Here is a 23,298-nt window from a genome sequence, read left to right on the forward strand (position 1 = left end):
TGATGATCCCGTAATGCAGTTGTCATCAACTCCTGTCCTCAGGGCCCACTAACGGGCCAGGTTTGCAAGATAACTGAAATACATCACAGGTGATATCATTTGCTGCTCAGTGATTGCAGTATTCTAGTCTGCATCTCCCCAAGGTAATACATAAAACCTGGCCTGTTAGTGGGCCCTGAGGACAGGGTTGATGACCACTACCATAACACACTCCCTGTCCTAAAGTGACAACGCTCACTCACCATACTGTATCAGGACAACGGAAAAAGGACAGGATTACAGACACCTGCCTCTCTTCTCTTTTCCATAACATAAAGAGATGGGGTTCTGTAGTCCTAAACAGAGCTGGGAGCAATAGTAAGCACAAGCAAATTACTCACTAAATTACTGGAATAATTACCTAGTAATTTTTTGCACTTATCAAACATATATAACAAAACACTTTTAAAATGAATGTAAAAATTGGCTTTTTATTATTATTAAAATAACAAACATGTTATAATTACCTTCTGTGTAATGATTTTGCACAGAACAGCTCCAATCCTCCTCTTCTCGAGTCCCCAGCTGGTGCTCTGGGCTCCACCTACCCGCCCGCCAAGTGCCCCCCATAGAAAGCCACATCAATTTCTCTCCACAAGGATTTATTCCCCGAATTATGAATGGCGAGTTTGCTCTCCAAATGCTATTAGCATAAAGTTAATGGCGGAGTGTGTGTGAAAAACTTGGTTGAGTTTTTGCTTTTGTCTGCTAAGTAGTATTGGAGTCCGGACTCTGTTTTTTAAACGTATGATTAATTTTTGTGATGGGTGGTGGAAACTATTATGAGCGTTTTGGATACTGTTTATGTATTAAGTCAAACTAGTAGTATTACCTGTAGTACCTACTTTTCTCTTTGGGAGTCTTCCCATCTTTTATTTGTACAGTTCCTTTTTTGTACTGTAATCTACACAGATTCGGTAGTATAGTGGATTATACAAATAACTGTCTCCTTCCCATAGGGGATGTCCTTTGGATAGTCACCGGTTCATGGTTCATTTTTCATTTGCTATGGAGTATGGAGGCATTCATGCATGCTCACTTCTGAGCCCTGCTCTGTGTATCCATAAGACAAACAGAGCGGGGCTCAGTCCCTCCCTCTGCTCCTCGTCACTGGCTCTGATTGACAGCAGCGGGAGTGTATCTGAGCCAATGAGGAGCAAGAGAGCTGAGAGAGCCTCGGCTCTTGTGCACATTGCTGGATCGAGATCGGGCTCCGGTATGTATTTAGAAGGGGCTACGGGGGAAACTGCATGCATAAGGTTTTGTTTTTTTGTTTTTTCTAATAATATATATTGAGAATTTTCACATATAACACAAGGCAAAAAGACCATTCAAAAGAAAAAAAAAAAAAAAGGAAATTCAGAGCATACATAATATGCTGTACTAGATTTATATACAACATGTGCATATCACCATTGGAGAAACAAAAAAAAAAAAGAAAAGTATAAACTTGTAAAGAATGTATCATCATGGGGATATGTTCCTTACTCCAAGGGTTCACTCGTGCCCAGTATGGCCTGGAAAGAATCCAAACTATATTAGAAATGTAGATGAAAGTAGAAAAAAAAATCACCAAAGTTATAGCAGATAAACAATAGTCAGCAGGTTCATTCACTCCCATGGGCGCATAGTGCTATGTAAAAATCTTCATCATAGCGCACTAAAAATGTGAGGGATGAGACCCATTGGGAAGAATGGGATGAACATAAGAGACATTCATTGTTGGATTCACATACACTTTAATGCCCTGTACACACGGTCGGACTTTGTTCGGACATTCCGACAACAAAATCCTAGGATTTTTTCTGACGGATGTTGGCTCAAACTTGTGTTGCATACACACGGTCACACAAAGTTGTCAGAAAATCCGATCGTTCTGAACGCGGTGACGTAAAACACGTACGTCGGGACTATAAATGGGGCAGTGGCCAATAGCTTTCATCTCTTTATTTATTCTGAGCATGCGTGGCACTTTGTCCGTCGGATTTGTGTACACACGATCGGAATTTCTAACAACGGATTTTGTTGTCGGAAAATTTTATAGCAAGCTCTCAAACTTTGTGTGTCGGAAAATCCGATGGAAAATGTGTGATGGAGCCTACACACGGTCGGAATTTCCGACAACAAGGTCCTATCACACATTTTCCATCGGAAAATCCGACCGTGTGTATGGGGCATTAAGTATACAATTACCTCTTTTTTTTTGCCTTGAATCAAAACACAGCTCAGAAAAGTCATGTCATTTACAGCTTAGCAAATGTTATTGTGGTTTCTGGCTACCATGTGTCTGACAGAAAGGTTGGTGAAAGTCTTTATAATATAATATAATATAATATAATATAATATAATATAATATAATTTAATATAATATTATATTATATTTTATCATATTATTGTTATTTTAGAATGAGAAAATAAGCTTATCCGCAAGTACATTTGTAATTACAAACTAAGCTTCTAAGACTCCATACACACTATACAACTTTTGTTGTCTGATTTCCTTTAGATTTACCAAAACCATGTAGTGTAAGGGCCTGCCTGATTGAATACAAATTGAAACTCTTAAGGTCTGACCTCATATTATATGGTTTTGGTAAATCTAAAGGGAAAAATCTACGGAAAATTGTGTAGTGTGTATCCAGCACTTTAGTTGTGTATCCTGCCTAATCTCCATTCATACACTATATACGGCCACTGTGTAAGCAGCAGCCTTATATAGTGTGGGGCGTGGACTTAACCCCTGACCCCTGCCTTTGGCCAATCATGGTGCTCACAGCAGATCGCGCTTTGATTGGCCAAAGCATGCAGGCCAGGTGCATGCTTTGGCCAATCAGCAGCCGTCAATGCACTGCGATTTCGCAGGGCATTATGGGGCGCTCCACGGCGCTCTAATTTGCAGCAAACGCCCCATATGTTCGTTTGTTCTGCAAACAAATGAACAGCGGATGTTCGAGTCGAACTTACGCTAGACTCGAACATCCAGACCATCCCTAAGGCTGGATTCACACCTATGCATTTTTAGTGCTTTTTGCATTTTGCAGATTTGCACTACAGAACGTGTTCCATAGGAAACCATGTTAACCACTTCAGCCCCGGAAGGATTTACCCCCTTCCTGACCAGAGCACTTTTTACAATTTGGCACTGCGTCGCTTTAACTGCTAATTGCGCGGTCATGCAATGCTGTAACCAAACGAAATTTGCGTCCTTTTCTTCCCACAAATAGAGCTTTCTTTTGATGGTATTTGATCACCTCTGCCGTTTTTATTTTTTGCGCTATACACGGAAAAAGACCGAAAATTTTGAAAAAAAATGATATTTTCTACTTTTTGTTCTAAAAAAAATCCAATAAACTCAATTTTAGTCATACATTTAGGCCAAAATGTATTTGGCCACATGTCTTTGGTAAAAAAAATGTCAATAAGTGTATATTTATTGGTTTGCGCAAAAGTTATAGCGCCTACAAACTAGGGTACATTTTCTGGAATTTACACAGTCTTTAATTTATGACTGCCTATGTCATTTCTTGAGGTGCTAAAATGACAGGGCAGTACAAAACCCCCACAAATGACCCCATTTTGGAAAGTAGACACCCCAAGGAAATTGCTGAGAGGCATGTTGAGCCCATTGAATATTCATTTTTTTTGTCCCAAGTGATTGAATAATGAAAAAAAAAAAAAAAAAAAATTACAAAAAGTTGTCACTAAATGATATATTGCTCACACAGGCCATGGGCCTATGTGGAATTGCACCCCAAAATACATTTAGCTGCTTCTCCTGAGTATGGGGATACCACATGTGTGGGACTTTTTGGGAGCCTAGCCGCATACGGGGCCCCGAAAACCAATCACTGCCTTCAGGATTTCTAAGGGCGTACATTTTTGATTTTACTCCTCACTACCTATCACAGTTTTGAAGGCCATAAAATGCCCAGATGGCACAAACCCCCCCCAAATGACCCCATTTTGGAAAGTAGACACCCCAAGCTATTTGCTGAGAGGCATGTTGAGTCCATGGAATATTTTATATTTTGACACAAGTTGCGGGAAAGTGACAATTTATTTATTTATTTTTTTTTTTTTTGCACAAAGTTGTCACTAAATGATATATTGCTCACACAGGTCATGGGCATATGTGGAATTGCACCCCAAAATACATTCTGCTGCTTCTCTTGAGTACGGGGATACCACATGTGTGGGACTTTTTAGGAGCCTAGCCGCGTACGGGACCCCGAAAACCAATCACCGCCTTCAGGATTTCTAAGGGTGTACATTTTTGATTTCACTCTTCACTGCCTATCACAGTTTCGGAGGCCATGGAATGCCCAGGTAGCACAAAACCCCCCCAAATGACCCCATTTTGGAAAGTAGACACCCCAAGCTATTTGCTGAGAGGCATGGTGAGTATTTTGCAGCTCTCATTTGTTTTTGAAAATGAAGAAAGACAAAAAAAAAAATTTTTTTTTTCTTTTTTTAATTTTCAAAACTTTGTGACAAAAAGTGAGGTCTGCAAAATACTCACTATACCTCTCAGCAAATAGCTTGGGGTGTCTACTTTCCAAAATGGGGTCATTTGGGGGGGGGTTTGTGCCACCTGGGCATTCCATGGCCTCCGAGACTGTGATAGGCAGTGAAGAGTGAAATCAAAAATTTACGCCCTTAGAAAGCCTGAAGGCGGTGCTTGGTTTTCGGGGTCCCGTACGTGGCTAGGCTCCCAAAAAGTCTCACACATGTGGTATCCCCGTACTCAGGAGAAGCAACAGAATGTATTTTGGGGTGTAATTTCACATATTCCCATGGCATGTTTGAGCAATATATCATTTAGTGACAACTTTGTGCAAAAAAAAAAAAAAATAATAATAATTTGTCTCTTTCCCGCAACTTGTGTCACAATATAAAATATTCCATGGACTCGACATGCCTCTCAGCAAATAGCTTGGGGTGTCTACTTTCCAAAATGGGGTCATTTGGGGGGGGTTGAACTGTCCTGGCATTTTATGCACAACATTTAGAAGCTTATGTCACACATCACCCACTCTTCTAACCACTTGAAGACAAAGCCCTTTCTGACACTTTTTGATTACATGAAAAAATTATTTTTTTTTGCAAGAAAATTACTTTGAACCCCCACACATTATATATTTTTTTAAAGCAAATGCCCTACAGATTAAAATGGTGGGTGTTTAATTTTTTTTTTTCACACAGTATTTGCGCAGCGATTTTTCAAACGCATTTTTTGGGGAAAAAACACACTTTTTTACATTTTAATGCACTAAAACACACTATATTGCCCAAATGTTTGATGAAATAAAAAAGATGATCTTAGGCCGAGTACATGGATACCAAACATGACATGCTTTACAACTGCGCACAAACGTGCAGTGACAACAAAATAAATACATTTTTAAAAGCCTTTAAAAGCCTTTACAGGTTACCACTTTAGATTTACAGAGGAGGTCTACTGCTAAAATTACTGCCCTCGATCTGACCGTCGCGGTGATACCTCACATGCATGGTGCAATTGCTGTTTACATTTGACGCCAGACCGACGCTTGCGTTCGCCTTAGCGCGAGAGCAGGGGGGACAGGGGTGCTTTTTTTTTTTTTTTTTTTTTTTCTTTATTATTTTTTTGCTTTTTTATCTTATTTTAAAACTGTTCCTTTCATTTTTTTTTTTTTTTTAATCATTTTTATTGTTATCTCAGGGAATGTAAATATCCCCTATGATAGCAATAGGTAGTGACAGGTACTCTTTTTTGAAAAAATTGGGGTCTATTAGACCCTAGATTTCTCCTCTGCCCTCAAAGCATCTGACCACACCAAGATCGGTGTGATAAAATGCTTCCCCAATTTCCCAATGGCGCTATTTACATCCGGCGAAATCTAAGTCATAAAATGCTCGTAGCTTCCGGTTTCTTAGGCCATAGAGATGTTTGGAGCCACTCTGGTCTCTGATCAGGTCTATGGTCAGCTGGCTGAATCACCGGCTGCATTCTCAGGTTCCCTGTTGAGACAGGAGAGCCAGAGAAAAACACGGAAGACGGTGGGGGGGGGGGGCATTCTCTCCCACTGCTTGTAAAAGCAGTCTAGAGGCTAATTAGCCGCTAGGATTGCTTCTACATGAAAGCCGACCGCTGGCTGAAAAGTATGATACCAAGATGATACCTAAACCTGCAAGCATCATTCTGGTATAACCACTCAAAGTCGTGAATGCTGTACTCAGACAAAAATATGGTTAACAATAAAGCACAGTAAACGGTAAAGTATAAAAAATTGCAGACCTGAAAAGCAAACATGATAAAACATAATAACAATAAAACATTGCAGAATAGAATACAGTAAAAAAGAGCAGAACAATAGAGAGAATAGAGAGAGAGAGAATAGAGAGAGAACAATAAAACGACAACTATTATTTTTTATTTTATATTTTTGTTTGTGTTTTTTTTTTTTTTTTTTTTACACTTTTTTTGTAACTGTAACTTTTATAACTGTAACCGGTTCCAGGTTCGGGTCTCTCAAAATGCGATGGCATCTTGGGAGACCCTGTGAAAGTGTGTCCTAGTCTGTGCAATGCTGTACCCTACGCTAATACTCAGCTAGTGAATGGTAGCGTTCAAAACATTCACCAATGCAAAGACCAGGATTGTCAGGACAGGAGGGACAATAATAGTGGGTGTCACGCCTATATCCGCGCTTGCTGCAGACACAACATCTTTTTGGGGGGGGTTCGTTGGGTAGGGGTACTCGGGAGGACATAAAAATGCCTCTCATGCAGCCGACTGCATTTGGTTGGGGATGTGAATGGGGGAAGTACGGGCGCTGCAGAAGTGGTGGGTTCCCAATTAGGATTGGCGAATGCAGCAGGAAGGGCATTATGGGCATGACGGGCCTGTGTTTGTCTTCTTGGTGGCAGCGGGACACTATTTGTGCTTGCCACCTCACCAGCTTGAACTGCACTTATGGGACTCGCCACGTCACCAAGTGTTACTGCAGTGCTGGTTTGACTACGACCGGGGTGTACTAGGCCGCTGGCGCTTGCCAGTTCACCAAAACGCTACCAAAAAAACTGTTAACGATCGCAGGGATCAGGCCTGACTCTGCGAACGCTGCAGTTATGCATTCAGTGTTTTGTAAGTGACAGTGATCGATCGATACTGCACTTGGGTGGGCTGGGCTGGGCCGGGCAGAGGGGCAAAACGCAGGTGCTAGCAGGTATCTGGGCTGATCCCGCTAACACTGCGTTTTTGGGAACCCTAAACTGCTGGGGACGCCAGTATAGATCTGATCGGATCAGATATTGATCAGTTCAGATACTATACCACTAAGGGAGGTGTACAGTGCGTGCGTGGGTGTTAGCGCTACTGGCACTAACCTGACGCTGCCTGGGGCTGGTGCTTGCCAGTTCACCAAAATGCTACAAAAAAAACTGTTAGCGATCGCAGGGATCAGGCCTGACTCTGCGAACGCTGCAGTTATGCGTTTAGTGTTTTGTAAGTGACAGTGATCGATCGATACTGCACTTGGGTGGGCTGGGCTGGGCCGGGCGGAGGGGTAAAACGCAGTTGCTAGCAGGTATCTGGGTTGATCCCGCTAACACTGCGTTTTTGGGAACCCTAAACTGCTGGGGACGCTAGTATAGATCTGATCGGATCAGATATTGATGCGTTCAGATACTATACCACTAAGGGAGGTGTACGGTGCGTGCGTGGGTGTTAGCGGTACTGGCACTAACCTGACGCTGCCTGGGGCTGGTGCTTGCCATTTCACCAAAATGCTACCAAAAAAACTGTTAGCGATCGCAGGGATCAGGCCTGACTCTGCGAACGCTGCAGTTATGCGTTTAGTGTTTTGAAAGTGACAGTGATCGATCGATACTGCACTTGGGTGGGCTGGGCCGAGCTGGGCGGAGGGGCAAAACGCAGGTGCTAGCAGGTATCTGGGCTGATCCCGCTAACACTGTGTTTTTGGGAACCCTAAACTGCTGGGGACGCCAGTATAGATCTGATCGGATCAGATATTGATGCGATCAGATACTATACCACTAAGGGAGGCGTATGCTGCGTGCGTGGGTGTTAGCGGTACTGGCGCTAATCTGACGCTGCCTGGGGCGACGCATATCACCGCCGGGCGATCAGGGGGCTAAATCTTTATTCGGTAATAAACAGCGGGTGCCCTGACACTATAAAAAATAAACAAACTAACCAGCGTCACCCGTAACGGTTATACAGTGATCAGTGGTGAAAGGGTTAACTAGGGGGCAATCAAGGGGTTAAAACATTTATTAGATAGTATATGGGGGTCCCTGTCGCTATAAAACTCTGACGGCGAACCTAAATATTTACGTCCCTAACTAGCATCACCAGCGACACTAATACAGCGATCAGAAAAATGATCGCTTAGCGACACTGGTGACAGGGGGTGATCAAGGGGTTAAAACTTTATTAGGGGGGGTTAGGGGGGTACCCTAGACCTACAGGGGGCCTAACACTCACTGCCCTGACACTGTAACTGTCACAAACTGACACCAATACAGTAATCAGAAAAAAAAAAAAAAAAAAACTGCTGGTGTCAGTTTGTGACGGGGGGGGGGCGGTGATTGGGGGGGGATCGGGGGGCGATCGGGGGGGGGATCGGGGTGTTTAGTGTGCCTGGCATGTTCTACTGTGTGTGTAGTGTTGGTGCACTTACATTGCAGTCTTCTCTCCTCGGCCCGGAACAGAAAATACCGAGCCGAGGAGAGATGACATCATTTCCTCTGCCTCTGTGTACAATACAGAGGCAGGGAAATGATCCCATTGGCTGAGAGCGATCGCGAGGGGGGGGCCACGAATGGATGGCCTCCCCCTCACCTCCGATCGCCGGGGGAGATTTGCCGACCGCCGCAGGCACCGGGGGGGGTCCGATCGGACCCCCCACCCGCGGGCAGGCAAGGACGTACATATACGTCCTTTTGCCTGCCCGTGCCGCTCTGTCGACGTATATAGTCGTGCGGCGGTCGGCAAGTGGTTAAATGGACTGTAGTGCAAATCTGCAAAATGCAAAAAGCACTAAAAATGCATAGGTGTAAATCCAGCCTAACAGTGACCGTAATGGTCCGTGCTTTTAGTGTATTGGTCTGTATACCATACACTACTATGCACAGCCCAGGAGTGAGTATCCATCATAATGTTCACAATGCCATGCGCCCATCTGTAAGTGCAACCACGTGACCATGTTGACCACTGAGAAGTGCTTCTTTCTTATAGGACATGTAGACCAGTGGTTCTCAACTCCTATCCTCAAGACCCACCAACAGGACAGGTTTGCAAGATAACTGAAATACATCACAGGTGATATCATTTGCTGCTCAGTTATTGCAATATTATAGTTGGCATCTCCCCAAGGTAATACATAAAACCTGGTCTGTTAGTGGGCCCTGAAGACAGGAGTTGAGAACCACTGTGTTAGAGGAAGATGAAGCGTTTCTCTCTCATTGGTCAGCACAACCCTGTGGCTGCACCGACCAATGAATGTTTGCCATTATGAACATTATGATAGATACTCACTCCAAAGCTGTGTACTGCAGTGCACATCGCCAGCACAGGGAATCACAGCCACTATGTGCAGAGTGGTCCAGAGGGGCAGCCAGGATATTTGGAGTTAGTTCACCTTTGCATTTTTCTTGATCTTACCCTTAAGGCCGGGTTCACACTTTTGCAAATAGGATGCGGCTTACACTGCATCCAATTCGCAGAACATTTGCAAACATGTAATTTTCAATGGGTATGGTTCACATATGTGCGTTGCATCCGCATTTTGCATTGCACAAACATTGTGTGCGTTTTCTAGGCAGTGCAGTGTGAATTGCAGGCACATAATCTTCAATGGGAATGCATCTGATTCGCAGATGTGTTCCGTTCTGAACAGGACTGTTCTCCCTCTCCTCCTACACCTCCCGTCCTCTCTCAGGTCAGCTGATCCGTAGCTACAATGGAGATGAACCGCTGAGTGAATCATTTTTATCTTTACACAGAAAACGAAGCTGCAATTCGCACTGGACTAGTGTGAACACAGCCTTAAAGATCCCATTTAGGGTCATTATTTTCTATGTTAAACTTACAAGATGTTGGTACCTCCCCAGAGGTGCAAATTCCCTTCCCAGATGCAAAACGTTGTTTTCTATATTAGAGATGTTAATCCTACGTGACTGTTTGCTTTTCTTTTTCTTATTCAATAGATGAAAGATGTCTATAGGAATGTTACTGGGTTTAAAGAAGTTGAAATACTGTCCATAAGGTATGAAGAGATTTTGAAGCCATTTTTTGGAGGAATCAGGAATTTTGTAACTTTTTAATGATAATTCCACAAATATACTGTATACGGTATGTGTGAAAAAATAAAAAATAAATCCTGATCCGTAAAATGTTTATGTCCCCAACAGGCAAGGAAGCATTATTGTGGCTCATAGGCTTATTATGGAATTAGACTATAAGCCAGATGAGAATATAGATCAAATATTCAACCAAGCACGTGAAGAGGTAGTAAAAAATCTCGAAGAAATGAGGAAAAACAACTGTGTAGATGAAAACAGTAAGTACAACACAGCTGCTAGCACTAGACCACTAGACCAATAGACTTGCTTGATTTCTATTTTAGGCTTTATGTGTATGGAAGCATTTACCCCTGCAACATAAAAAGATTGGATATTATTGGTTCCTGGGATGTTTTGGAGCTGTGTAGAGAAGCATGTGCACGGATGCAATGTCCCAAATGCAGCTAGTGTCAATTCAAGCTGTGCAAACCGTGGGGGGCAGCTGGGACGGTTGCCCCGGTGCAACATTTAGAGGGGAGCAGAAATTAGTCCCATGCTGTCCCGACTCCCGAGTGTGGGACTCATCTCACCGGTGCCAGGGAGGCTGATCCTGACATCTGGCTGACGTTCGCAGCTCCACGTGCCCGAGCCCGCCAGGAAGCTGACACTAAGCAGCGCTAATCACGGGCAGTGGGACATTTCCCAATCTGTGCAGCTGCAGATTGGGAAATGTCTCACTGCTGTGATTAGTCCTGCGCAGTGTGAGCTTCCTGGCGGGCTCGGGCACGTGGAGCTGCGAACACGTCCGAGCCCATCCTTAGTCATTATTGGAAAAGTCACGCAAGTAAGACATTGAGCAGCGGTAGGACACCGTGCTAGAGCTCTGGGGAAGAACATACATACATGATCTGTACAATGAGCAAGCAATCTGTAAGATAAACCCAGTTAACCAAGCGAGCACACAAGAAGAAATATGCATTCGCGCATTCATGAGTATGCGTGCGCGCACACACGTGCACACGCTGCTGCCAAATGGCCCATTTAAACCAAACAACGACATGAACACATTGCTGAGTGGTCTTTCAGCTTGTTCCTGTTTCCCTGTGCCCTGATCTGCTTCCTGCCTACCTGTGTTTGACCCAGTTTGATCTAAACCCTCCTCTGGACCTCTGCCTGTCTACCTGTGACCTCAGCCTGTGTTTTACTCTGCTCTTGTCTCATGCTCCTGTACCTTGCTGCACAATTGTGTACCGACTCCGGCTTGTATCCTTAACCTGCTTTAGTCTCACGTTCCTGTACCTGCATTGCCGGGTTGTTGATGACCCCTTGGCTTATGTTACGGCTACGCTCCTGCCTATTGATCCAGCATCACGGAGTTCCAGTTTCTGGTGTCTGTCTGGTGATCTACGGCCATCGGTTTCCCTGTCAAGCCTAAGCTGGTACCACCTGCTATAAAGGCCCCGTGCCACTCTGTGTCCTCCACCCCCTGTCAGCTCTATCAGGGGTATTGGACAGGAGGTGCAAGAGAAACCCCCTCTACAGCTCGATCTCCACCAGGTACGTGACACAATCTCAGGATGCAAAGAGCAGCTGAAAGGATCAGCAAGATATAAAGACAGATCGTAGGGTGACAGCACAGCTTACCATGATGTGACATTCAGAAGATCGCTGCCAGAGGATGAGAAATCATTTGGTGAAGATCAGGTCGCTCTCTCCAACTCGGTAACCACACCCCCTAAAACGTCACAGTCCCAGCATGCCCAGGGACTGTGACATCATAAGGGGGCGGGGTCTCCACCTATATAAGTCACAACGGAGCCCTCAGAGACCAGTCCAGCCGGAGAGAGCGTCGTGTCAACATCTGGGGAAGTGAAGAGAAGACAAGAAGCCCAGAAGTCCGGACCTCCGCTGGCAAGAGAGCTACCTGAAGACAGCGGAGGAGCCAGCCGAAGAACTGGAACACCGGGAGAAGAGGCCGGAGAGAGCGGAGAAGAACCAACCGGACGCCGGGAGAAGATGAACCGGAGGGACCCCCGAAGCCGGAAGAAGACCCCCGAAGCCGGAGGAAGATCCCCCCGGAGCTGTTTAATAAATTATTTTAAAAACCTGTGTAGTGTGTTTAATTATTGACACTTTTTCCCTAGGTGAATGGGTAGGGGTACCATTTACCCCATACTCATTCACATAGGGTGGGGGGGCCGGGATCTAGGGGCCCCTCTTATTATAATGGGCTCCCGGATTCCGATAAGCCCCCCGCCCGCAGACCCCGACAACCAACGGCCAGGGTTGTCAGGAAGAGGCTCTTGTCCTCATCAACATGGGGACAAGGTGCTTTGTGGTGGGGGGGCACCGCAGGGCGCCCCCTCCCCCAAAGCACCCCCCATGTTGAGGGCATGCGGCCTGGTACAGTTCAGGAGGGGGGGGCGCTCGCTCGTCCCCACCCCCTTTCCTGACCGGCCGGCCTACGTGCTCGGATCGGGGTCTAGTATGGATTTGGGGGGGACCCCCACGCCGGTTTTTCGGCGTAGGGGGTTCCCCTTTAAGTTCCATACCAGACCTAAGGGCCTGGGATGCCTGCGACGGGGCCCGCAAGGTTTCAATCTCGCCGATAAAAGCGGCAAGATTGACTTCCTTTTCTAGTCCAGTCGTACCCGAGTCACATTCAAAATGAACGGACTTGTCCGTGTGTGGGAAAGTCCGTTCATTCTGAAAGTCCGGCGGAAGTCTGTCGGGAAGACCGGATTCCGGAAAGTCCGGTCGTGTGTAGGCAAGTCCGGCCGTTCAGAAAGTCCGGCGGTAGTCCGCCGGAAGTCTGGCGGCAAGTACGTCGGACCTAGCTTTCCAGAAAGTCCGACCGTGTGTACGCGGCATTACAGTTGAATCAATTCCACCTGACTCTGTAACAATCGGGAGTATATGAAAATAATATACTGCTGCCGACATATACCATATACCATCCATCAGTGGAAAGAATTGAACCTTATTTGTCAGATAGTTGCCCATCCAGGTCAGAGTTTAAATCACAGACATCCTAAAGGGAATGCACTCAGTTACTTACCTATATGTCATCTGCAAACCCAGAAGTTATACTTTTTATACCAAACTTTACATCATAATCTTATGTTTTCCCCCCCCTATAGACAACCTGTGTGTTGCAGAAGATTACGCAGTGATTGGAACACCACCAAAATCTCTTGAAGGTAGGTGAAATGTGATTTTTCAGTGACTTGTCATAGGATGATACGGTAGGAAGTCAAAGCCACATTGTATCTCTTGTCTCATCAGAGCAATGCAAGCAAACAGTTGCAGAAGGTTTTCAAGAGTTTTTCGATCCGATTTTTGAATCTGGGAATCCTATCTGCGTGTCTCGCTGCGAAAACAAATCTCCTTTTTATGTGGACTGTCATAAAGGAACCTGTCAGATCGAGAAGATGACGGGGCCCCGCTGCTTGTGAGTAGTCTTTGATCGAATTCATTATTTCATGCATTTAGAGGTACATACAGTAGATTTATATTACCTCTCTGTATTAGCACCGCAGATTCAAGGCTTGTGTATGTCACTTGTTATTCGGCATTCATTCACTAATGAACTACTGGAGCAGCTCAAGCTACACTTGCAAAGCCTGTATTCATGTAGCTTTAATGGTGTACTAAGATGAATCCCTGCTCATCCACCTACCTTAGGGCTTGTTTACAAGTGTGGTGTCCTGAAGAGCGATCTGCTGTTGATCGCTTTTTGTAGGGCATTTTACAGGCGCTGAGGAGGCATTATTTCGCCTACGCACTGCCTGTTTTAACCCCTCAAAGCCCGCACCATAACCAAGGGCATTGCACACAACTGCAGGGTGGTTGCTGCTTGACCCCATTCACTTGAGTGGGTTATGTTCAGTGGGCGGTACTGTCCACCAAACGAGACAGGGAGGATAATGTTTGCCATGGCACACAATGTATCCTGGCCGTAGCATGTGTATATTCCCTTTTGACTTCCTTTGCATTTTAGGTAGGGCAGTTGGGGGGAGGGGGAGTAAAAACACCTCCATTTTTCAACCCCCAACCACAAGTGTAAGCTAAGCTCAAAAGACACGTCTTAAAGCATGCACTGAGCCCCATAGCTCAAGGCACATATCAGTGGGCAATTCATTGTGGTACAGCAGCCCCAAGGGCCATCCCACATCAGTAATCCTGATGCTCCCAGCAACTTTTTATTCTCTTTGTGGGGCCTGTTCTTGTGTTGTGTCAGTCTTAGGAGGACTGCTTTACTATCTATGGATCTGGGGGGGACCTGAGGAAGGAAGGGCTGCTGAAGTTCTCTAAGGGAAAGGAAAGCTAAGGGGCTCTTGGGGGGTTTTGAGGAGTAGGGGGAAGGTCTAGGGTTGAGTTGTCACACCACCCTCTATATACTCACCTAATTTAGTCCTTCTTCTCAGTGAGCAGCCTGCCATAAATGAAGGCAGCTTCTCATTCTTCCTGTTTCTAGTCATATGATATAACATGACAAGGGGAGACAGGAAGAAAGTCAGTGTGCCTTCACTGCCCATTGCTGCCACACTGAGATGGAGAAGAGTTCTTAGCAGGCAGCTGCTCTCATCTGCCCAATGCAGGCTTCTGTTGGAGACAGGAGTAAGCAGAACCCTCCCTCCAGCGACTATTGAGGCACCTGATCAAGTGAGAAGCAGGAAAATGGAGTGGTTGAGGCTCACAATGCACCCTCTCTCTACGTGTCAATACCTGCTTCAGGGGCACTTTCCCCTTCTGCCATCCCCCCATCCATTGTCCTGGCCCTGTCAGCAAGTAACCAGCAATAAAGTCACTAAAAAGAGTATGCTCCTTTGGCATTGTTCCCTTGTGGACACAAAACTCTGCAGAACCTAGTTCATCAGGAAAGGGGCATCTACCCAGAGGTTGTGACACCGCAGAAGACAATGAGTGCTCTCTTATCCAGATCATTGACTACAGGATTTTCATTTATGATGCGAAAAATTCCCCAGCACTCGATCCAGCTAGTCAATACAACCAACCAAATTATGAACTGTTTCCATCATTTAGATTAAAAAAGAGGATTGTGTTGCTATTTAATGCCCATACAGGCTTCTTACAGCCTACCACACTTGGAATGTGATAAATATCTTAATCTTTTGGAACCTCTTCACTTTGCTACTATTTCCTAATGGGTACAGTACCTGCTAGTAGACAAGACTGCTGACCACTTGTGACATTCCTAAGCTTGAACAGTGATCCCCTAAACCAGGGGTAGGCAACCTTGGCCCTCCAGCTGTTTTAAAACTAAAAGTCCCATGAGACATTGCAAGACCCTGACAATCACAAGCATGACTCCTAGAGGCAGAGGCACGATGCGATTTGTAGTTTCACCACAGCTGGAGGGTCAAGGTTGCCTACCTCTGCCCTAAACGGTCATTTCATTCCTTGAACAATGCCATGGGGTGCACCAGCGGTATGCAAAGAGGTAGATTGGCACTTGATGGATATTGTGAAATTAATACTTTAATGAAGCAACTTTAAATACAGCACACTTATGCTGTGTGTTTTGGAATTGAAACAGTCCTTTCTCAAGCTTTATACATGGACTTACCATACTTCATTGCAAAATGCAAAACCTTGACTGGCACATATTAAATAATATGTAAAATCTACATTAGGACAACTACTTGCAGCCCAACTGTGATACAATGTAAATTCTCCCTTGCAGTGGGGCTAGAAGAGAATAAAAATACTTTTACCTACCTAACATTCTGCTGTCTCAGCAGATGGCGCTCTCCCATGCTCACCAGTGGACTATCCCTTTTAGTACTCACATCCAATACAGGTCTTTGTTCCCTGCGTTGTTCTTGATGACATTATTCCCTTACTCACTGGAGCATGGGCGGGGGGACGCTGCAGCGATTGGTTGATTAGCACAGAAGAGTGGAGGATCGAATAAGTAAGTCTACTGTTCTATACTCCCTAAATCAGCAGTTAACCTTTGCAGTGCAGGCCAAGCCTCACAGCAAGGGAAAATTTTCAAGTTTCCTGGAGGTGGAGTGTTAGACATTAATAAAGTGAGTATGTTCACCAATGAGGTTAACAGTCTTGTTACATCTTTTTTTTTTTCAGTTGCCCAGCATTGGACAAGTATATGTACACAAATTCAGACTGTACGGGCCAAATTCTTAAGGATGCCTTATATGGCGGCGTGGGAGCAGCCATTGGTGTCTTGGTCGTCATCATTTGCACTGTACTATTCCTCCTGTACAGATCTAAAAAGTCAAAGAATGACAGGTGAGACCATAAGCAAAATACAGTACATCTACTCTGTGGTTCTTCCTGCAAACAAAATCTGTATAAACAGCATGTGTCCCCATATAAAAATAACATCTAACTTCAGAAATTTTTAGATTTGGATAGAGTGGGGTGAAATTAAAATCTAAGTAGGGTACCCATTTCTATCTGTGAACCCAATGGGAAGATTTGTTTTTTTATTACTCCTAGTCCATGTGGCACCCATGCAAAAACAGGGGCATAGACATCTCTGGAACAGGAATGCATGGATGGCAAAAAACAAAACCCTTCCTCACTATTTGGAATGAGTTTGGAGTTTGTCTGAAATTTGGGTTTAATGTGGCTTAGAGAAGCTTAAATGCAGATCAGAAGGAGATCAACTGCAGGCCAAATGGACCTATCAATGAATTATGAATGATCTCACTAGTGTCTCAAGCTGACGTCAAACTGATGTCATTGACACAAGCCCACAGCCGGCTGACAGAGGCCCTAGTTAAGAATTCCTTTAGCAGGAGATGTTTGGTATCTTAAGGACCTTCAAAGGGGTTACAATAGTTGGCTATGGGTATCTACTGTATATTCTTGATAAGGATGTGCTAGGCCAAAAAAAGGGAAAATATCTCTAAAAGGAACACAGAAAGTAAGGTTCAAGCCTTTCCCAATAACTGGAGGGCCCATTCTAAGTTACATGTTCTGTTGCAGTAAATGCAGACACACAAAATGTATACACACATGCATTTTGGTGGGCTACTATGCATTTTGTTTTGAGTTTTACTACACAATGATTGGTGCTGCAACACTGCACATAGAGGAGGTGTTTTGCCATGTGTTTTAACACGCCTAATTCCCGTTCTTTAGCACTCGTTATGTTAACTACAACTCTATACAAATTAAGTATCATTATTATGTCACAAACTATAGGCAGCCTGGAGCATCAATCATTTTTAGGCATATCTAAATCCAAATCCAAAAATGTAATACATTTCAGCTAAACAGTCTTTAGATGTGGTGACTGCATATGTTTTCATTTTTCCTTTCAAAATGTCTTTATTAAAGTTTGTAAAAGTTACAGTCACAAACAACACACCTGCAAGGCTTTAACCAATACACATAGAAAATGATATTGGAAACACTCATGCCACGTACACACGGGCGGACAATCCGACCGTGTGTGGGCTGCATTGGACTTCCGACGGACGTTTTCAGTCGGAAATCCGACGGACTTTAGATTTGAAACTTGCTTCAAACCTTTACGTCGTAACTCCACCGGACTCAGTTCCTGACAGAAAGCCCGTTCGTCTGTATGCTGGTCCGACGGACCAGATACGACGCAAGGGCAGGGTACTACATCTCGCGCTCGCTGCAATATTAGACGACGATGTCCCTTAGGTCTGGTATGGATTTTAAGGGGAACCCCCTACGCTAAAAAAATGGCGTGGGGTCCCCCCAAAATCCATACCAGACCCCTATCCGAGCACGCAGCCCGGCCGGTCAGGAAAGGGGGTAGGGACGAGCGAGCGCCCCCCCCTCCTGAACCGTACCAGGGCTGCATGCCCTCAACATGGGGGGGTGGGTGCTTTGGGGGAGGGGGCCGCCGATGTTGATGAGGACAAGGGCCTCTTCCCGACAACCCTGGTCGTTGGTTGTCGGGGTCTGCGGGCAGGGGGCTTATTGGAATCCGGGAGCCCCCTTTAATAAGGGGCCCCCCAGATCCCGGCCGAGAAGAACTGGATGGCGGGAGAAGAGGCCGAAGAGACCCCTGAAGTCGGAAGAAGACCCCCGAAGTCGGAAGAAGACCCCCGGAGCTGTCTAATAAATTACTTTAAGAACCTGTGTAGTGTGTTTTTTTATTGACACTTTTTCCCTAGGTGAATGGGTAGGGGTACGATGTATCCCATACTCATTCACATAGAGTGGGGGCTGGGATCTGGGGGCCCCCTTATTAAAGGAGGCTCTCAGATTCCAATAAGCCCCCGCCTGCAGACCCTGACAACCAACGGCCAGGGTTGTCGGGAAGAGGCCCTTGTCCTCGTCAACATGGGGACAAGGTGCTTTGGGGTGGGGGGCCGCAGGGCTCCCCCCTCCCCCAAAGCACCCACCCCCCCATGATGAGGGCATGCGGCCTGGTACGGTTCAGGAGGGGGGCGCTTGCTTGTCCCCACCCCCTTTCCTGACCGGCCGGGCTGCATGCTCAGATAAGGGTCTGGTATGGATTTTGGGGGGACCCCCACGCTGTTTTTTCAGCGTAGGGGGTTCCCCTTAAAATCCATACCAGACCTAAGGGCCTGGTATGCCCCACGACGGGGCTTGCAAGGTGTCAATCTCGCTGATAAAAGCGTCAAGATTGACTTCCTTTTCTAGTCCCGTCGTACCCGAGTCACGTTCAAAATTAATGGACTTGTCCATGTGTGGGCAAGTCCGTTCATTCGGAAAGTCCGCCGTAACTCCGTCGAAAGTCCGTCGGGAAGACCGGCGGACCTAGTCTGCCGGAAAGTCCAGTCATGTGTAGGCAAGTCCGTCCGTTCAGAAAGTCCGTTGGAAGTCCGCCGGAAGTGCGTCGGGAAGCCCATCCGACCTAGTTATGTCGGAAAGTCCGGTCGTGTGTACGCTGCATCACTGTAATTTCTGAAGATGGTACTAAGATCAAGCAAGTAAAAAGTAGGGAACAAATCAAAAAGCAACACAGTCAAAATGTTTTGTATATAGATGGATAGAAAATATAGCATTAAATAGGTAAGGACTCGTCATACCAGTCGGTCCACGGCATCCAAGATGCACCAGCTACTTGGTATTTGCCAGTAGAGGAAGCAAATAGTATTTCATAGGTGGCATGTGTTTGGGTTACATGGATCACTTCTCTTATGTAGCGTACACACGAGTGGACTTTTCGGCCAGACTGGTCCGATGGACCGAATCCAACGGACAATCCGACCTTGTGTGGGCTGCATCGGACTTCCGACGGACCGTTTCGGTCGGAAATCCGACGGACTTTAGATTTGAAACTTGCTTCAAATCTTCCCGCCAGAACTCCTCCGGACTCAGTTCCTATCGGAAAGCCTGTTCATCTGTATGCTGGTCCGATGGACCAAATATGACGCAAGGGCCGCTACAACACCTGCCGGGTACGATTCGGGGGGGCTCTCGCTCGTCCCCACCCCCTTTCCTGACCGGCCGGGCTGCGTGCTCCGATAAGGGTCTGGTATGGATTTTGGGGGGACCCCCACGCCATCTTTTCGGCGTAGGGGGTTCCCCATAAAATCCATACCAGACCTAAGGGCCTGGTATACCTTGTGACGGGGCCCACAAGGTGTCAATCTCGCTGACAAAAGCGGCGAGATTGACTTCCTTTTCTAGTCCCGTCGTACCCGAGTCACGTTCAAAATGAACGGACTTGTCCTTGTGTGGGCAAGTCCATTCATTCGGAAAGTCCGCTATAACTCCAGAAGATTGGCGAACCTAGTCTGCCGGAAAGTCTGGTCGTGTGTAGGCAAGTCTGTCCATTCAGAAAGTCCGCCGGAAGTCCGTCGGGAAGACCGTCTGACCTAGTCTGCCGGAAAGTCCGGTCGTGTGTACGCTGCATTAGAATTGGGTTCTACACGACAATGTTTTCGCCTACAAACCTCTTCAAACAGAAGAATCCATTTTTTTTCAGTTTTGGTGGTCTGATTTTCTATCATACCTCTGTAGTCAAGCACCCATTCTCTTTGGACTGGTTTATGTGGTGTGTTTGGGGGTGGACCTGTCTACATCTCTCCGATGGGTACACAGACAAGTTTCTGTTGGGGTCTTTTTTCTTTTTGTTTTAAGGACACCCGCTCTCTCCATTTTTTCTTATGTCACAGAACGCAGAAGTGGAAACTCCCGAATGGTGTTTCAACCTTCAATTAACCCTGGCAAGGATTATAACCCATCCCTGTTCCATCTAAACCTGGTTTAAGCTATAAGTAAAGATTTGTGTAAAAGCTGGATTTTTCAAATGTAAGGCCCATTTATTTATAGCCAAATTTACTATTTTTTGTATAGATTATAAAGTCATCCTACTATTCATTTGCATTAAAAAAAATCACAAAATTGGTTCTTTTTAATCATCTTTAAATCCTTTTGCTATTAGGGAGGCAATCCTGAATGAGGCTGGCAAGTGGTTTGAAGAAGACAAAAATGATGAATGGACTAACAACATTAACATAGATGATCGAAATCAAGAATGGCAAGGTATGTGGAATACCCTCAACTTCTTCTGTGGAGGCATAGGAACAGGAGCGGCATTGGTCATATTGTGATCCCCTACTTCCACTTCTTGAAATTTGAGACCTGGAATTGTAGTTACCTAGTCTGGCTGCACACATTTAAGAACAATATATTCTCTTTATAAATATCTTGGATGTCTCTAAAAGCACTTATATCACAGGTGGAATGACATGATTGTGATAAGTTGTATATGTATAAACTTGCTGGGGTATGCATGTTGTGCTGTCCTTAATTAAAAGTGCAAAGGAGAGTGTAGGCAGGTGGCCTACTGTATGTTTAGTTAGCTTTGGTTGCTCAAGGTAGGGGGAAGGGGTTAACGTTTTGCTGCCTTCCCTGAGTGTGTTCACAGGCTGTTTCTGGAGTCCATCTTCCCTCCCATGTGTTATAAAAGGGAAGAGGTCTGGATCCTAAGGGGCTCAGTGCTTAAGAGAGGATGGGACAAGTGTGAAGGTTTGCTGGGACCTGTGGTCCACTACAGGATGCCGATCCATCGGCGCACCCCAAGAACATGGACATCTCCATTCAAGTCTTCCCAAGTATGGACTGTTCCCAAAACTATGTCACCTATGCAGACAACCTGGAGGGCAGCCACAATTAGGTGTAGTTAGGTTAAGGATGGTATTTCATGTTATACAATTCTACAGAACTTTCAGAAAAGTTGTTTCCACTGCATTGAGCCTGGTCTGAAGATATTCAAGGGGTGCATGTTGGGTACAAAAGATAAACCATTAACAAAGCGGAGAAGAAGCAGTAGTGGCCATGGATAACCGCAAGGAAAAAACAGCTACAGCAACCAGTCATTTGTGTGCTATCTGGTTAGATGACAGCAGTGGTGGCTAGTGCTCAATATTTTGGGGGGGGTCGGCAAACTAATGCCACCCCCCAGGGGAGACATTTGGGAATGAGGCAATACATCCACCCCCCACAGGAGATAGTCAGGAAGATGGCAGTACATTCACCCCCTATGAGAGACAAATGTGCAGGTGGCTATTTCCAAACACCCCTCCCCCCCCCCGTGGGAGACGGACAATCAGAGGACTCCTTACCTTAGGAGCCAGATGACAAGGGAAAAGCCGGGGCCAATCTGTAGACATGTAAGGCTTTGTACCGCTCGGGATCTGGGTGCTTCTCCTCCCGGCCGAACAGAAAGTGAGTCCTAAAATACCCTGGCCAATCGGGTCTCAGGACCCGCTTCCTGATTGGCCGAGAGGAGAATCAGGAAGACAATAGAGAATATTATTTTGCTATTATCCCACAACTGGGTGGGCTCCGGTTGCATTGCTATGCTCCCCAAACACACCATTTTTTGAAGCCGATTAATCATGTGCTTCTAAAAAAAACCCCATTGGAACCCATGTGTCCGGTGGATGGGCGGCCATTGGATGACAGGTCTTTCAGTAGTGAGGGGTTGGTGTTCTGGTTCCCTCCCTAGCTGTCCATCTCCTCCGGTCACTGGAAGCAGACTAGCGTTACGGAGATCCAAGGACCGATCACTAGGTATGGGAAGGAAAGAGTTAAATGAGGACATGCATGAGACCCACACTATATGTCCAGTGGGGTTTAATTCTGTTACTGGGAGTGAGATAGCGTAGGTACGCTGGACTGGTGGAGTGGGTAATAGCTCTGCTTGTCCCTCCAAATGCAACCCAGACAACAGTTACAAGTGTGTAATTACTTGGGACAAAACAGCTTATGGAGGAACTCTGTACATTATTACTACACACAAGTGGTTCATCTCTAAGTCTGGGAATGGCTTAATTTTTGATTCTTCACATGGCCGGAGTCTCCACCTGGTCCCTGGCATTGGTGAGCATACCTTCAGGCTAGGTGTTACCCTACCTACATGGATGCAGTCAGGTCCTGTCCACAGGGTCATTGTCTGTAAAGATGCATCTTTTTCTTGTTATCAGGAGAGTACTTCTGTCAGGTTATTTTCTTTCCTTTCTGTGTCTTGTCAGGGAGATTTCCATTTAATTTTTGTCCCAAAAGACACAGCAGGAAGTAAAACACATCCTCTCTAAAACAATGGATGGTTCCCTCTTACTCAGTATCCACCAGAACATTTTCCATATCAGACGTTTTCCTTCACCTCCTGTTGATGTGAAAAGTCCAAAATGTTGGACTTCCCATCATTTTCCATCCTGGAGACAATGGTCACCACGAAAATGTAGAGTGTGAATCTCTACAGAGGGGACACAACAATAAAAAAACAGGCAGGAGCTCTAATTTCCACATTTTATCCAAAATGAAATATTAAAAAGTTTTGGCCCTGCATATACTTAACTCTCATCTCTACATAAGAATAAACTTTAAAATAATTTACTTATATTTTTCCTATAAACAAATGTAAATTTTGACTTTGAATCCCAAGGGACAGGAAATTTTAACTAATTCTAGGGCAACTGGTAAATGAGGATTTACTAATTTCTTCTTTGTACCTTGTTTTTA

The 23,298-nt window shown here is 45.4% G+C and overlaps 1 protein-coding gene across 1 annotated transcript in view; it reads left to right on the top strand.

Moving 5' to 3' along the window:
• The window catches only part of LOC141134081 (uncharacterized), a 127,918-nt gene that overhangs the window by 73,184 nt on the left and 31,436 nt on the right, over positions 1-23,298 (top strand). The window contains exons 8-13 of the mRNA XM_073623668.1: positions 10,252-10,310; positions 10,456-10,604; positions 13,467-13,526; positions 13,612-13,777; positions 16,438-16,602; positions 20,714-20,814. Of these exons, the coding sequence (XP_073479769.1) occupies positions 10,252-10,310; positions 10,456-10,604; positions 13,467-13,526; positions 13,612-13,777; positions 16,438-16,602; positions 20,714-20,814 (700 nt within the window). The remainder of the gene's footprint in view (positions 1-10,251; positions 10,311-10,455; positions 10,605-13,466; positions 13,527-13,611; positions 13,778-16,437; positions 16,603-20,713; positions 20,815-23,298) is intronic.

Source organism: Aquarana catesbeiana, linkage group LG03 (assembly GCF_042186555.1).
Source record: "Aquarana catesbeiana isolate 2022-GZ linkage group LG03, ASM4218655v1, whole genome shotgun sequence".
NCBI classification, from domain to species: domain Eukaryota; kingdom Metazoa; phylum Chordata; class Amphibia; order Anura; family Ranidae; genus Aquarana; species Aquarana catesbeiana.